The 14,680-nt window shown below is 46.4% G+C and overlaps 1 protein-coding gene across 3 annotated transcripts in view; it reads right to left on the bottom strand.

The window, feature by feature from the left end:
- The window catches only part of GRAMD1A (GRAM domain containing 1A), a 138,279-nt gene that overhangs the window by 38,201 nt on the left and 85,398 nt on the right, over positions 1-14,680 (bottom strand). For all 3 annotated transcript variants that reach the window (XM_063436395.1, XM_063436393.1, XM_063436394.1), the window contains 4 exons: positions 3,135-3,402; positions 1,254-1,274; positions 656-740; positions 443-546 (listed from right to left, as the gene is read on the bottom strand). In XM_063436395.1, the coding sequence (XP_063292465.1) occupies positions 443-546; positions 656-740; positions 1,254-1,274; positions 3,135-3,320 (396 nt within the window). In that variant the 5' untranslated portion in view covers positions 3,321-3,402. The remainder of the gene's footprint in view (positions 1-442; positions 547-655; positions 741-1,253; positions 1,275-3,134; positions 3,403-14,680) is intronic.

Here is a 14,680-nt window from a genome sequence, read left to right as displayed (position 1 = left end):
GTAAAACTGTTTTTATTGGCTTGTCGATCTTGTGTCCCTGTGCCCCACAAAGTCCACCTGGGAGGCAACCTTGTTGGGAAAATTGTATAAAAAGCCAGTGTGCCCCATTAAACCTTCAGTTCCTGATTTACCCTCAACACAGAGCCTCGTCTCGTGCTGGTAGGGAAAAGCGATGCCAGCGATAGTCCCTGCTCTTGGGATAGCTCTTTTGAGCATTGTAATCACTAGCTCTTCTAAGAGCTGTTCCTGCTCTGCTCTACTGCTTCCCTCTCACTACAGGGGAGAAAGGACATCTCTCGTAGCAGCGAAAACCCTTCACACTATCGGGGGGATCGCTACAGTCTCCTTTTAAATAGCCTCCACTGAAACATACCACGCTTCACTGGAAAAGAAACTAAAGTCAGCCATATAAACCACGGAGACCACAAAGCATTGCACTTACTGTGGTCTCCCAGCGGAAGATGTTGCTATAGAAACAGATCCAGTTTTCAGATAAGTAGAGTCTTCCTTGCAGTAGAATGTCTTTCTGCAACGCACAGGAGTAATCTGAGAAGGCACAGGGCAGAGGGATCAGGGTGAGTGTACACACACACACACACGTTAATTCAACCAAAGACATATTAGATAATACAATGCAACACTACCCTCCACTCACCCACAATCAGACGCTCAGAATCTGGTAGCTTCTTGAAGATTTTTCGGAAGTCCTCATTACGCTGCTTGTAAGTGGGGCTCAGCATCTGAGGGAGACAAAGGAAATGAGAAAATACCATATTCACAAATGGGGCAGATGGGATAGAATGCTGAACCCTGATAGAACACTTGGCCTGGAGAAACCTTAGCATACTATTCTGGAGTATTCTTGCATTCAGTCCCAACCCAGCATCCCTGACCAGGTCCGCGGCCGCCCTCAGATGTTCTTGCCCTGGATGTCTGTTCTTATTTTGTCCATTAGATTTCTAGTATGTCTTAATCTTGCCTTCTCTGCTCAGTTAATCCTTCCTAAAATGCATAACCTGTGATAAAACCAAATAGGAAACCCCCGGACCTCATTCTGTCTGTCAAACTGGTTATCTTCATATTAACATCTCTACTGACAGTTAACCTCTTGGTCTCTACCCATAACAAACATGGTGTTCCACCACCCTCCCACCAGAACCGGGACATGAGAATACAGAATGCTGAGAAATGTTTAAAAGAAAGGAGACAGTGTGGAAGCGAAGAGGATGTAGACAGGGTTTACAGGTACTTACACTGTACCAGCTCTGCATCTTCTGGAATAGAATAAAACATAGTCAGAAACTGGTGGAGGAACACACGGCTCTCAATGGCATGACGTCACTCAGAAGACATAACTGTTATAAGGTTACCCTCCACCCAGAGAGCAGGTTACAGAGAACTACTTCAAACAAACATCCTGACACACAGGGAGTTATCACACGTGGCTGTGAATGGGCAGATTCTGTAGGGAATTGGGCAGATTCACAGACAGGGATAGGACAATTATAATATTAGTAGACATCTCTCCACAAGCAGGAAGAGAAGACATCTGCATTCCATGAATTTGTCTTTAAATTGGTTTGAAAGCTAATTGTTCCATCTAGAACAAATCTTTTTAAATGGATTCTAATAAATGAACCAGTTTTGTTTGTTTTAGGATTCATTGAGGACAGGAACTGTGGTCTACACCAACAGTATCGGAGAATCTCAACTGGTTTTGTTATGTAGTTATAATTCCTGCTTGCAGACACGATGAGAACTTTCCATCCTAAAAGGTGAGATTAATTAAAGGACAGAGCTTATAATAGTGATCGATAGGGAGCTAAGATGGAAGCACCCAGTTACAGGATGAATAGATGTGGAGTTCTTTATCTAAAAGGGACACTCCAGTCCCCTAAAGCAGCTTAGCTTGCTGAAAAGCATATGTAAAGAATGTGTCCTTTTTTCCCCCCCATTTTACAAAAAAATTACACTTGTATAAATAAACCTTGTGACACCCCCAGGCAGTCAGTCAATCAGTAACCAGTCCTGTTACTTCCTGGTTTGTTTAGCTCAGTGAAGATAAACTCTAGAGGCAGACATTACCCAGAGCACCTGCCTTGTAAAGACTTCTCATTGAGCTGCATTGGGAAGTCTGTGATTGGACAGCCACAGAAAGTCTGGAGTTTGAAATGAGAACTGAGAGACAAGAGAACTACAGCCTCTGCAAGTGGTTTTAGAAATTACCCTAATGAAAAAAAATGCTTAAGTTCAGGCATGTTCTAATTGTGAGTATATCTACTAAACTGTGATTTTTATGTTTTTTTTTGTTTTTTTTTTTAGTAGGCCACCTTTAATTTTACTACCTCACAAATACATATTTGTTAACTATAGGGACGAGTAATCATGATATTAAAAGTCCTGGGAAGAAACAGTTCCCCTGTAAACTACCAAAGCTGATGAGTCCACTTCAAACAGTCTTTGTTAGAATATGTAAAGAGTTAAAGGGATACTATTGTCACCAAAACAATTTTAGGTTAATGTAGTAGTTATGGTGTATAGACCATGCTCCTTCAGTCTTACTGCTTAATTCTCTGCCATTTAGGAGTTAAATCACTTTGTTTATTCAGCCCTAGCCGCACCTCCCTGCATGTGACTTACACAGCCTTCCTAAACACTTCCTGTAAAGAGTCATCTAATGTTTATGCTTCCATTATTGTAAATTCTGTTTAATTTTAGAATGTGTTATGTCCTGTTCTGTTAATAGCAGCCTCCTGTGTATTATACAAGTTCATTTAACAGAGCAGAAGGTAACAATTCCTATTAAAAAGAAAATAAAAAATGGTGCTGTCAGATCTGATTGAAAAAGAAACTGATTTCTGTCATTGAGGCTGTGTGCACCACATGCACGGAGGTGTGGCTAGGGCTGTATGAACAAAGATTTACCTCCAATATGATAATTGAGCAGTCAGACTGCAGGGGCATGATATATGCACCAAAACCGCTTCATTGAGGTAAAGTTGTTTTGGTGCTTAGAGGGTCCCTTTAATTGTTTGTTGTTTACAAAGTTCCCTAAGTTGTGTGCGAGTAATATCCAGGTATACACAATAAGTTCTGTTTCTGTGTAGCGCAGTGTGTGGAGTCTGCATTCTCACCTTGCTGTTCCGTATAAATCCTCGGCCACTGAGCTGCGAAGTGATGGGGGTTCCTGGCTGCGAGTTGGTTTGTATAGGGAGCTGAGCAATGCATTGATTTATAGGAAGGGCCCCAGGAGGCGATGAAGAGGGAGTTAGTGAACTTGGGGACCGCTCTGCGGGGTTTTCCGAGCACTTCTCCACCATATTGTCTACATCGCTGCTGGCCAGACGCCTCCGCACTGCAGGGGAGTTACTGGGTGTGCTCCGTGGGGTAATACTTCCCGTACTGCGGAGAGAGAGGGAGACACCATTAGTACACAGTTACATAGTTACACAGTTACACAGTTACATAGTTACATAGTTACATAGTTACACAGTTACACAGTTACATAGTTACATAGTTACATAGTTACATAGTCACATAATTACATAGTTACATAGTTACATAGTTACACAGTTACACAGTTACATAGTCACATAGTTACATAGTTACATAGTTACATAGTCACATAGTTACACAGTTACATAGTTACATAGTTACATAGTCACATAATTACATAGTTACATAGTTACATAGTTACATAGTTACATAGTTACATAGTCACATAATTACATAGTCACATAGTTACATAGTCACATAGTTACATAGTTACATAGTTACATAGTCACATAGTCACATAGTTACATAGTTACATAGTCACATAGTTACATAGTCACATAATTACATAGTTACATAGTTACATAGTTACATAGTCACATAGTTACATAGTTACATAGTTACATAGTTACATAGTTACATAGTCACATAATTACATAGTTACATAGTTACATAGTCACATAGTTACATAGTCACATAATTACATAGTTACATAGTTACATAGTCACATAGTTACATAGTCACATAGTTACATAGTTACATAGTCACATAGTCACATAGTTACACAGTTACATAGTTACATAGTCACATAGTTACATAGTCACATAGTTACATAGTTACACAGTTACACAGTTACACAGTTACATAGTTACATAGTTACATAGTTACATAGTTACATAGTTACATAGTCACATAATTACATAGTCACATAATTACATAGTTACATAGTCACATAATTACATAGTTACATAGTTACATAGCTGAAGAGAGACTTGCATCCATCAAGTTCAGCCATCCTCACATTTGTTTTTTGCTGTTGATCCAAAAGAAGGCAAAAAACAGTTTGAAGCGCTTCCAATTTTGCAACAAGCTAGGAAAAAATTCCTTCTTGACCCCAGAATGGCAGTCAGATTTATCCTTGGATCAAGCAGTTATTACCCTACATTGAAAGATTATATCCTTGAATATTCTGTTTTTTCAAGTATGCATCTAGTTGCTGTTTGAACATCTGTATGGATAAAACCACTTCTTCAGGCAGAGAATTCCACATCCTGATTGTTCTTACAGTAAAAAAAACCTTTCCTTTGCCTTAGACGAAATCTTCTTTCTTCTAGTCTAAACGCATGACCTCGTGTCCTATGTAAAGTCCGGTTTGTGAATAGATTTCCACACAATGCGATACACACTGGTAAAGTGGGAAGATCTACAGGTTAATGCAATCAGGCCCATGTGTGAAAACCCCCAGAGATAAACAAAGCTACTCACCAAACTACAGTCCTACTGACATCACACCTACCTAGCGATACAGCTACAGTCCTACTGACATCACACCTACCTAGCGATACAGCTACAGTCCTACTGACATCACACCTACCTAGCGATACAGCTACAGTCCTACTGACATCACACCTACCTAGCGATACAGCTACAGTCCTACTGACATCACACCTACCTAGCGATACAGCTACAGTCCTACTGACATCACACCTACCTAGCGATACAGCTACAGTCCTACTGACATCACACCTACCTAGCGATACAGCTACAGTCCTACTGACATCACACCTACCTAGCGATACAGCTACAGTCCTACTGACATCACACCTACCTAGCGATACAGCTACAGTCCTACTGACATCACACCTACCTAGCGATACAGCTACAGTCCTGCTGACATCACACCTACCTAGCGATACAGCTACAGTCCTACTGACATCACACCTACCTAGCGATACAGCTACAGTCCTACTGACATCACACCTACCTAGTGATACAGCTACAGTTCTACTGACATCACACCTACCTAGAGATACAGCTACAGTCCTACTGACATCACACCTACCTAGCGATACAGCTGCAGTCCTACTCACATCCCACCTACCTAGAGATACAGCTACAGTCCTACTGACATCCCACCTACCTAGAGATACAGCTACAGTCCTACTGACATCACACCTACCTAGCGATACAGCTACAGTCCTACTGACATCACACCTACCTAGCGATACAGCTACAGTCCTACTCACATCCCACCTACCTAGCGATACAGCTACAGTCCTACTGACATCCCACCTACCTAGCGATATAGCTACAGTCCTACTGACATCCCACCTACCTAGCGATACAGCTACAGTCCTACTGACATCCCACCTACCTAGAGATACAGCTACAGTCCTACTGACATCCCACCTACCTAGCGATACAGCTACAGTCCTACTGACATCCCACCTACCTAGCGATACAGCTACAGTCCTACTGACATCACACCTACCTAGCGATACAGCTACAGTCCTACTGACATCACACCTACCTAGCGATACAGCTACAGTCCTACTGACATCACACCTACCTCGCGATACAGCTACAGTCCTACTGACATCCCACCTACCTAGCGATACAACTACAGTCCTACTGACATCACACCTACCTAGCGATACAGCTACAGTCCTACTGACATCACACCTACCTAGCGATACAGCTACAGTCCTACTGACATCACACCTACCTAGAGATATATCTACAGTCCTTTTTGGAAGTTCCCCTGCACATACAGCATAGCATGTTGACAGGCGTGCAGCTGTAAGTGGTCCATCCCTTTGATGGGGTCGAGCAATTAACTCAACGTGATTAAGATGCAGAGCAGTAAGTGGTCAGAGACACTGACAGTAAAAGAAATCACAAGTTGTTTTCCTGTTAAATAAAATATACCTTGATAATATACTGTGTGTGTGTGTGACTGTGTACACATGTGTATACTCTGTTAAACACACACACGATTTTATTTTATTTTACCATGTTGCACATTTCCTGTTCTGGCCTCGGAGGGTAATCCCATGACCCCAGCTTGCCAGGAATAACCAATTCCGGTTTACAGGAAATTCATTTCAATGTGGGCTGAACGTATCTTTCTGAGCACGCAGCATTTTCGACAGTTGGGTTATGTACTATAGAAATATGTTTTACCAAGAAGACGACGAGAGAATCCTCTCCAACACACAGACATTTTAAAAAAAAAGAGATGGTTTAAAAAAAAGTAAACCCCAATGAAATCCCCAGGTATCAGCAAACAGTGAAAACACACCGTGACAACACCGTAAAAGTTACATTACCGAAGGAAGACGACAAAATATAAAACTACTACCACTACAGGAAAAAGCCAGCCCTTTTGTTGGATTTACAGGGAGTTCCCTATAATTCAGATATGGTTCTCTTCATAATGGGAGCTTTGACAGACATTACACAGTGACACACAGTGGTCCATGTCGGAGCAGACAGTGACACACATGAAGCCCAGGGTGGAGCATACGGTGACACACACAGGGTTTTTAACCACTTCTGCACCCCTGGGGTTTCACTGGCACTATAGTCCTTTAATGCATTTGTTCTGGTGAGTAGTATCATTCACTTCAGGTTTTTTGCAGTAAATACGGTTTGTTTCAACAACAAAAAATGCAGTGTTTAAATTACAGCCAAGGGTTACCTCCACTGGTCACTCCTCAGATGGATGCTAAAGGTTCTTCCTGGGGCAGTGCTGCACAGTGTGACTGCCATTCAGTGTCTCCACCCTCTGCATGGAGACACTGAACTTTCCTCATAGAGATGCATTGATTCACTGTATCTTTATAAGTAGATGATGGTTGGCTAGGGTGGCATTTGGCTCCACCCCCTGCCCCCACCGCCTTTGCAATCTCAGCCAATCCAATGCTTTCCTTTGGAAAGCATTGTGATTGGCTCAGAACAACACTTCTGATTATGTCAGCCAAGCAGGCAGATCAGGGGCAGAGGCAGCACCAGCAGACTGGAATCAAGGTAAGATTTTACTATATTTAGGGGGTACAACTATAGGGTCAGGAATCAATGTTTGTGTTAGATTTAAAACAGGTTTGTGTTCTGGACCCTGTAGTGTTCCTTTAAAAAAGGGGAATGTAGGTCAGTTTATTACAGGGTTCATTAGCACAACAAACTCTGAAAGAATCCTAGATTTGTGGCTTTAAACAAAGAGTTTGGTAAAATATATAAAGCGTTGGTGAGCCCTTCCAGAATGAATAGAAATATTAAAGTGCCAGGAAAACATGTTGCTTAAGGGGTTAAAACCCCTACAGTGATACCGGAGTCCAGCGCCAATGTCCCTCGGCGCTGGGTCAGCCTCCGCCAACTCTGCTCAGCTGACGTCGGCGGGGGAGACCTAACACACAATGGCTGTGCACGCAGATTAGACCTCCCCATAGGAAAGTATTACTCAATTTTAAGAACACGGAAGTCAGGCCCGTCGCTACCCGACAGGCAAAACAAGCAACTGCTTGGGGCCCCAAGCTGGCCCGGGGCCCCATGCAGAGCCGGCAGGGGCATGCGGTCCTGGGGGGCCCGGACTGCTCAGGTCGTCCGGGCCCCACATTCAGTGGGTACATACCGGGTCGCAGGGGGCCCGGTATGTACCCACTGGCACTGGGCCAGCCTCTTCTTCTGGGGGGCCCAGCAGCCGGTCACCTCAGGGCCCCCAGAGGCTGGCCCTGCTGACACCCGGCGGGCGCGCGAGGGAGCACTCTCCTCTGAGTGCTTCCTCTTCAGCTCCCTCGCGCACCGTACTGATGCCGGAGCTGGAAGATGACGTCATCTTCCGGCTCCGGCATCAGTACGCGGCGCGCGAGGGAGCTGAAGAGGAAGCACTCAGCCAGGGAGAGTGCTCCCTCGCGCGCCCGCCGGGTGTCAGGGACAGCCAGTTGGGGGAGGACATTTCAGTGAGTGGGGGAGAGGGAGGGAGGAAATTGGAGGGGGGAGGGGGGAGAGGGAGAAAATTTGAGTGGGGGGGAGGGAGAAAATTTGAGTGGGTGGGTGGGGGGAAATTTGAGTGGGTGGGTGGGGGGAGGGAGAAAATTTGAGTGGGTGGGGGGGAGGGAGAAAATTTGAGTGGGTGGGGGGAGGGAGAAAATTTGAGTGGGTGGGGGGAGGGAGAAAATTTGAGTGGGTGGGGGGGAGAGGGAGGAAATTTGAGTGGGTGGGGGGGAGAGGGAGGAAATTTGAGTGGGTGGAGGGGCGAAGGGAGGACATTTGAGTGGGTAGGGGGGCGAGGGAGGACATTTGAGTGGGTGGGGGGGAGGGAGGGAGAAAATATGAGTGGGTGGGGGGGCAAGGGAGGACATTTGAGTGGGTGGGGGGGGAGGGAGAAAATTTGAGTGGGTGGGGGGAGGGAGAAAATTTGAGTGGGTGGGGGGAGAGGGAGGAAATTTGAGTGGGTGGGGGGAGAGGGAGGAAATTTGAGTGGGTGGGGGGGAGAGGGAGGGAGGAAATTTGAGGGAGTGGGGGGGAGAGGGAGGGAGGAAATTTGAGGGAGTGGGGGGGAGAGGGAGGAAATTTGAGGGAGTGGGGGGGAGAGGGAGTAAATTTTTGGGGGGGAGAGGAAGGGAGGACATTCGAAGGGGGGAGAGGAAGGAAATTTGAGGGAGGGGAGGGAGAGGTAGGAATTTGAGGGGGGAGAGGAAGGAATTTGAGGGGGGAGAGGAAGGGAGGACATTTGAGGGAGGGGGAGAGGGAGGGGGGAGAGGAAGGGAGGAAATTTGAGGGAGGGGGAGAGGAAGGAAATTTGAGGGGGGGGGAGAGGAAGGAAATTTGAGGGGGGGGGAGAGGAAGGAAATTTGAGGGGGGAGGGAGGAAGGAAATTTGAGGGGGGAGGGAGGAAGGAAACTTGAGGGGGGAGGGAGGAAGGAAACTTGAGGGGGTAAGGGAGGAAGGAAATTGGAGGGGGGAGAGGAAGGAAATTGGAGGTGGGAGGAAGGAAATTGGAGGTGGGAGGAAGGAAATTGGAGGGGGGAGGAAGGAAATTGGAGGGGGGAGAAGGAAGGAAATGAGAGGGAGGAGGAGAAGAAGGAAATTGGAGGGGGGGAGAAGAAGGAAATTGGAGGGGGAGATGGCAATGAGAGGGAGGGGGAGAAGAAGGAAATTGGAGAGGGGGTAGGGGGAGATATTGACATCCATCACACACACACACACAATGCACCCCTTGCACACAGAGGGAGGGGGGGCCTCCATGTCCGTTTTGCTTGGGGCCCCCAAATTCCTTCAAACGGCCCTGACGGAAGTCCCTCTAGTGGCTGTCTGATAGAAGAGTTAAGGGTGGTAGGAGCTGGCACTCAGCCCACTCCAATGGGCAGAAGTGGTCTGGGTGCCTGGAGTGTCCCTTTAACACAGCGATTATCTCAACACTATGAGGGCGCAGCATTCACAGACATTTATTTACTGAATAATTCATTCTGTGACAAAAATATAAGAAAGTCAGTTTTGTCTTTCATACGCGACAATGTTTGTAAAATGAACTGCAGAGCGGCAAGTACAGAGCATCGCACCGACCGCAGAGCAGCGAGTACAGAGCATCGCACCAACCGCAGAGCAGCGAGTACAGAGCATCGCACCGACCGCAGAGCGGCAAGTACAGAGCATCGCACCGACCGCAGAGCGGCAAGTACAGAGCATCGCACCGACCGCAGAGCGGCAAGTACAGAGCATCGCACCGACCGCAGAGCAGCAAGTACAGAGCATCGCACCGACCGCAGAGCAGCAAGTACAGAGCATCGCACCGACCGCAGAGCAGCAAGTACAGAGCATCGCACCGACCGCAGAGCAGCAAGTACAGAGCATCGCACCGACCGCAGAGCAGCAAGTACAGAGCATCGCACCGACCGCAGAGCGGCAAGTACAGAGCATCGCACCGACCGCAGAGCGGCAAGTACAGAGCATCGCACCGACCGCAGAGCGGCAAGTACAGAGCATCGCACCGACCGCAGAGCGGCAAGTACAGAGCATCGCACCGACCGCAGAGCGGCAAGTACAGAGCATCGCACCGACCGCAGAGCGGCAAGTACAGAGCATCGCACCGACCGCAGAGCGGCAAGTACAGAGCATCGCACCAACCGCAGAGCGGCAAGTACAGAGCATCGCACCGACCGCAGAGCGGCAAGTACAGAGCATCGCACCGACCGCAGAGCAGCAAGTACAGAGCATCGAACCGACCGCAGAGCAGCAAGTACAGAGCATCGCACCGACCGCAGAGCAGCAAGTACAGAGCATCGCACCGACCGCAGAGCAGCAAGTACAGAGCATCGCACCGACCGCAGAGCGGCAAGTACAGAGCATCGCACCGACCGCAGAGCGGCAAGTACAGAGCATCGCACCGACCGCAGAGCAGCAAGTACAGAGCATCGAACCGACCGCAGAGCAGCAAGTACAGAGCATCGCACCGACCGCAGAGCAGCAAGTACAGAGCATCGCACCAACCGCAGAGCAGCGAGCACAGAGCATCGCACCAACCGCAGAGCAGCGAGTACAGAGCATCGCAGTATCTAGTGATACAGAGCAGTATGTCTAGTGATACAGAGCGGTATGTCTAGTGTTACAGAGCAGTATATTTAGTGTTGCAGAGCAGTATATCTAGTGTTGCAGAGCAGTATATCTAGTGTTGCAGAGCAGTATATCTAGTGTTGCAGAGCAGTATATCTAGTGATGCAGAGCAGTATATCTAGTGATACAGAGCAGTATATCTAGTGTTGCAGAGCAGTATATCTAGTGTTGCAGAGCAGTATATCTAGTGATACAGAGCAGTATATCTAGTGATACAGAGCAGTATATCTAGTGATACAGAGCAGTATATCTAGTGTTGCAGAGCAGTATATCTAGTGATACAGAGCAGTATATCTAGTGTTGCAGAGCAGTATATCTAGTGATACAGAGCAGTATATCTAGTGATACAGAGCAGTATATCTAGTGTTACAGAGCAGTATATCTAGTGTTACAGAGCAGTATATCTAGTGTTGCAGAGCAGTATATCTAGTGTTGCAGAGCAGTATATCTAGTGTTACAGAGCAGTATATCTAGTGTTGCAGAGCAGTATATCTAGTGTTGCAGAGCAGTATATCTAGTGTTGCAGAGCAGTACACCTACCTTAGGCTCCTCTGTGTGCTGCATGCAGACTGTGAGCAGTCAGGGCAGTATATTGAATGGAAGCTCTGCACATTAATTAGCTCTGCTGTTAATTAACATATCCTGTGCAGGCAATGGGGAAACACCACTCTCACAGCCATTTCCTCATCTAAAAATACACATCCAGCTCTATATACTCACGTACAGAGCTATATATACACAAATTACAGAATTTTATATACATATTACTGCAGCTGGAGGATACATACCTACCATGTGCACTCCATGTCAGGGGCAGTCCCTATTTGGGCCCAAATCCCTTCTGTCCCTCTTTTCCAGGATCTCCATATTGTTATAACAGAGCTCCACAGCATCCCACGGTTTTATTCATCAACCGAACAAACTACCAAACGGTAGACCACCCAGCTATGGAGTGTGCCGCTCATTAACCCAGTTCACACCTCCATAAACCGCAATCACATGAACGTTCTAAGCGGTCGGCTGGGTTGTCGCCGTTCGTATAGACGAACACGTGCCGGCGGCCATCTTGGGACACGAACAAAGGCAGCGGTGTTTGGTCGTCGAGTGCATGGAACTAAAATCGTACACTCGGCGGCGCGAACACCGCTGGGACTTCCACCTCGACCTAAGTTCACATAATACATAAACGGAGTAGATGAACGGAGCGCTGTTCGGTAGAAATAATCTACCGAACCAGATACGTACAATAACACCATGCACGAATGGATCCGTTCGGCAATTTACCCATTATTTGACTGATAAGATAGACCAGTAGCACAGGCTAATTCTCTTGAACTCTTTTGGGTATGAAATCATGCATGTGGTCAGTCGAAAGTAACTTCCAAGGAATTTGTGAACCCCTGCTCTGATATGGGTGATTTTGGGATATGTTGTTCACCCAGATCCGAGCTATCCAGGGATGTGCCATTTGTGGGGATATGTCATGTTTTGGGGGTACTTCTGAAATCTTGTAAAATATGTGGGTTTTCTGCCTTAAGATAATTGAGTTATTACATTATCTACCAGGCAGATCGGAGGGCTTGCACATACTGTATGGTAGTGTCTCTATGTATAACACTGTTTCATTAGCTTGTTCAACCTGGGCGGCAACCTTGTGGGGAAAATCACATAAAAGGCAGTGTGCTACCATTAAACTTCAGTTATTCCCCCAAAACTGGGTGTCATCCAGTTACTGGGGAGGTGTTGGGAGTTTCTTGTCTTGCCTTACTGTATTTAGCAGTTCCTTTGAATCATCTTCTTTGTTCCTGAGTTCATCTTGGAGAAACCAGCGGAGAAAAGTCCCTGCTAAGACTAGCGCTCCGCTACAGTGGGTTCGCTGCCCCCAGGGTATGTGGGGTTCGCTGCTCCCAGGGTATGTGGGGTTCGCTGCTCCCAGGGTATGTGAAGTTCTCTGCTCCCAGGGTATGTGAAGTTCTCTGCTCCCAGGGTATGTGGGGTTCGCTGCTCCCAGGGTATGTGAGGTTCGCTGCTCCCAGGGTATGTGAGGTTCGCTGCTCCCAGGGTATGTGAGGTTCGCTGCTCCCAGGGTATGTGGGGTTCGCTGCTCCCAGGGTATGTGGGGTTCGCTGCTCCCAGGGTATGTGGGGTTCGCTGCTCCCAGGGTATGTGGGGTTCGCTGCTCCCAGGGTATGTGGGGTTCGCTGCTCCCAGGGTATGTGGGGTTCGCTGCTCCCAGGGTATGTGAGGTTCGCTGCTCCCAGGGTATGTGGGGTTCTCTGCTCCCAGGGTATGTGAAGTTCTCTGCTCCCAGGGTATGTGAAGTTCTCTGCTCCCAGGGTATGTGAAGTTCTCTGCTCCCAGGGTATGTGAAGTTCTCTGCTCCCAGGGTATGTGAAGTTCTCTGCTCCCAGGAGATGTGGGGTTCGCTGCTCCCAGGGTATGTGGAATTCACTGCACCTAGGGTATGTTGGGTCCACTGCTCCCACGATATGTGAGGTTTGCTGCTCCCAGGAGATGTGGGGTTCGCTGCTCCCAGGGTATGTGGAATTCACTGCACCTAGGGTATGTTGGGTCCACTGCTCCCACGATATGTGAGGCTCGCTGCTCCCAGGAGATGTGGGGTTCGCTGCTCCCAGGAGATGTGGGGTTCACTGCTCCCAGCGAATGAGCTACAAGGGGTGATAAACATTAATTGCCCAAGACAGCCTGCCTATTAATTATATTTTTTTCATCTTGTCAGGTGTTTTAAGTAGAAAAACACATATCTAACAATAGAAACAATTACTATAGTTATCCTGAATCTGTAATACTATGTTTTAATATATTAACCTATGGTTAACTGCGTCCTTTCAGTGGGTCAGCGCTACGAACACATTGGTGAAAAGAGGAAAAGAATAAGGTTAAAGAGTTAAGAGCAGGGTGCTAAGCCGGAATGGGGGTATGATGACGTTGTGACAGACTGGAAAAGGCGCCAACTCAGAAAATATTTAAATAGTCAAGAAGGAAGGTGAAGGATGGACTTTTGATAAAGGCTTTGCCGAAACGTGTAAGGTTCAATCCATGCACACGTGGACTTTATAGATATATATTTTATTGTATTTGGTTTTATAAGCTACTTTTTAGTGTGTCCAATAATTTTTTGCCTGATTCCTTGCATCCTGGAGTACTTTAAAGCAACAGCAACCTGAAGGACCACAGAAGGGGGACAGCTTGGAATCTGACCACCACGTGCATTCACCTTTAGTCTGAGCCAGCTTTTATTAAGTGGCTCATGACTATGTGAGTGTAACCAATTATTATTTTAAGTTACACTGAGTTGCTACGTTATTACCCTATGCTGCGGTTCTCCTTATTTTATATTTACAGGAGTGGTTAAAGTGCCTATATACCCAAGTGTGCAATAAGGTTAACGTGCTATTTTTAATAGAGTGCTTTCACCATTTATATTTTTATCTCGCTACGAACACATTGCTTCTCATTCTTTTTTTGTTCTTTCTTGCTTTGTGGGTTTTACCCCAAATATTATTGTGGAGAAAAAAATAATCTGTCTCGGTTCTAACCAGGCCCAGAATCCTTAATCAACAACTGTGTCAGAAATTCTAGCATAATGTAAGCAAACCGCAGATTTATCATATATACTATGTGTTCTAATGTTAGAGAACCATGAAGTGGCCATTGTTGGTTATTCCAATACATAGTAATTAATAGGTGACACCATTTTCTTCTACCAGATGTCCATCCTTTGGTACTCACCCAAATCCACCCATAGAGCTAAGGGCATTGTATATAAAAGATA

The sequence above is a fragment of the Pelobates fuscus genome, chromosome 11 (assembly GCF_036172605.1).
Source record: "Pelobates fuscus isolate aPelFus1 chromosome 11, aPelFus1.pri, whole genome shotgun sequence".
NCBI lineage: Eukaryota > Metazoa > Chordata > Amphibia > Anura > Pelobatidae > Pelobates > Pelobates fuscus.
The sequence above is the reverse complement of the archived record's forward strand: the minus strand, read 5'-3'. Positions and strand labels throughout refer to the sequence as shown.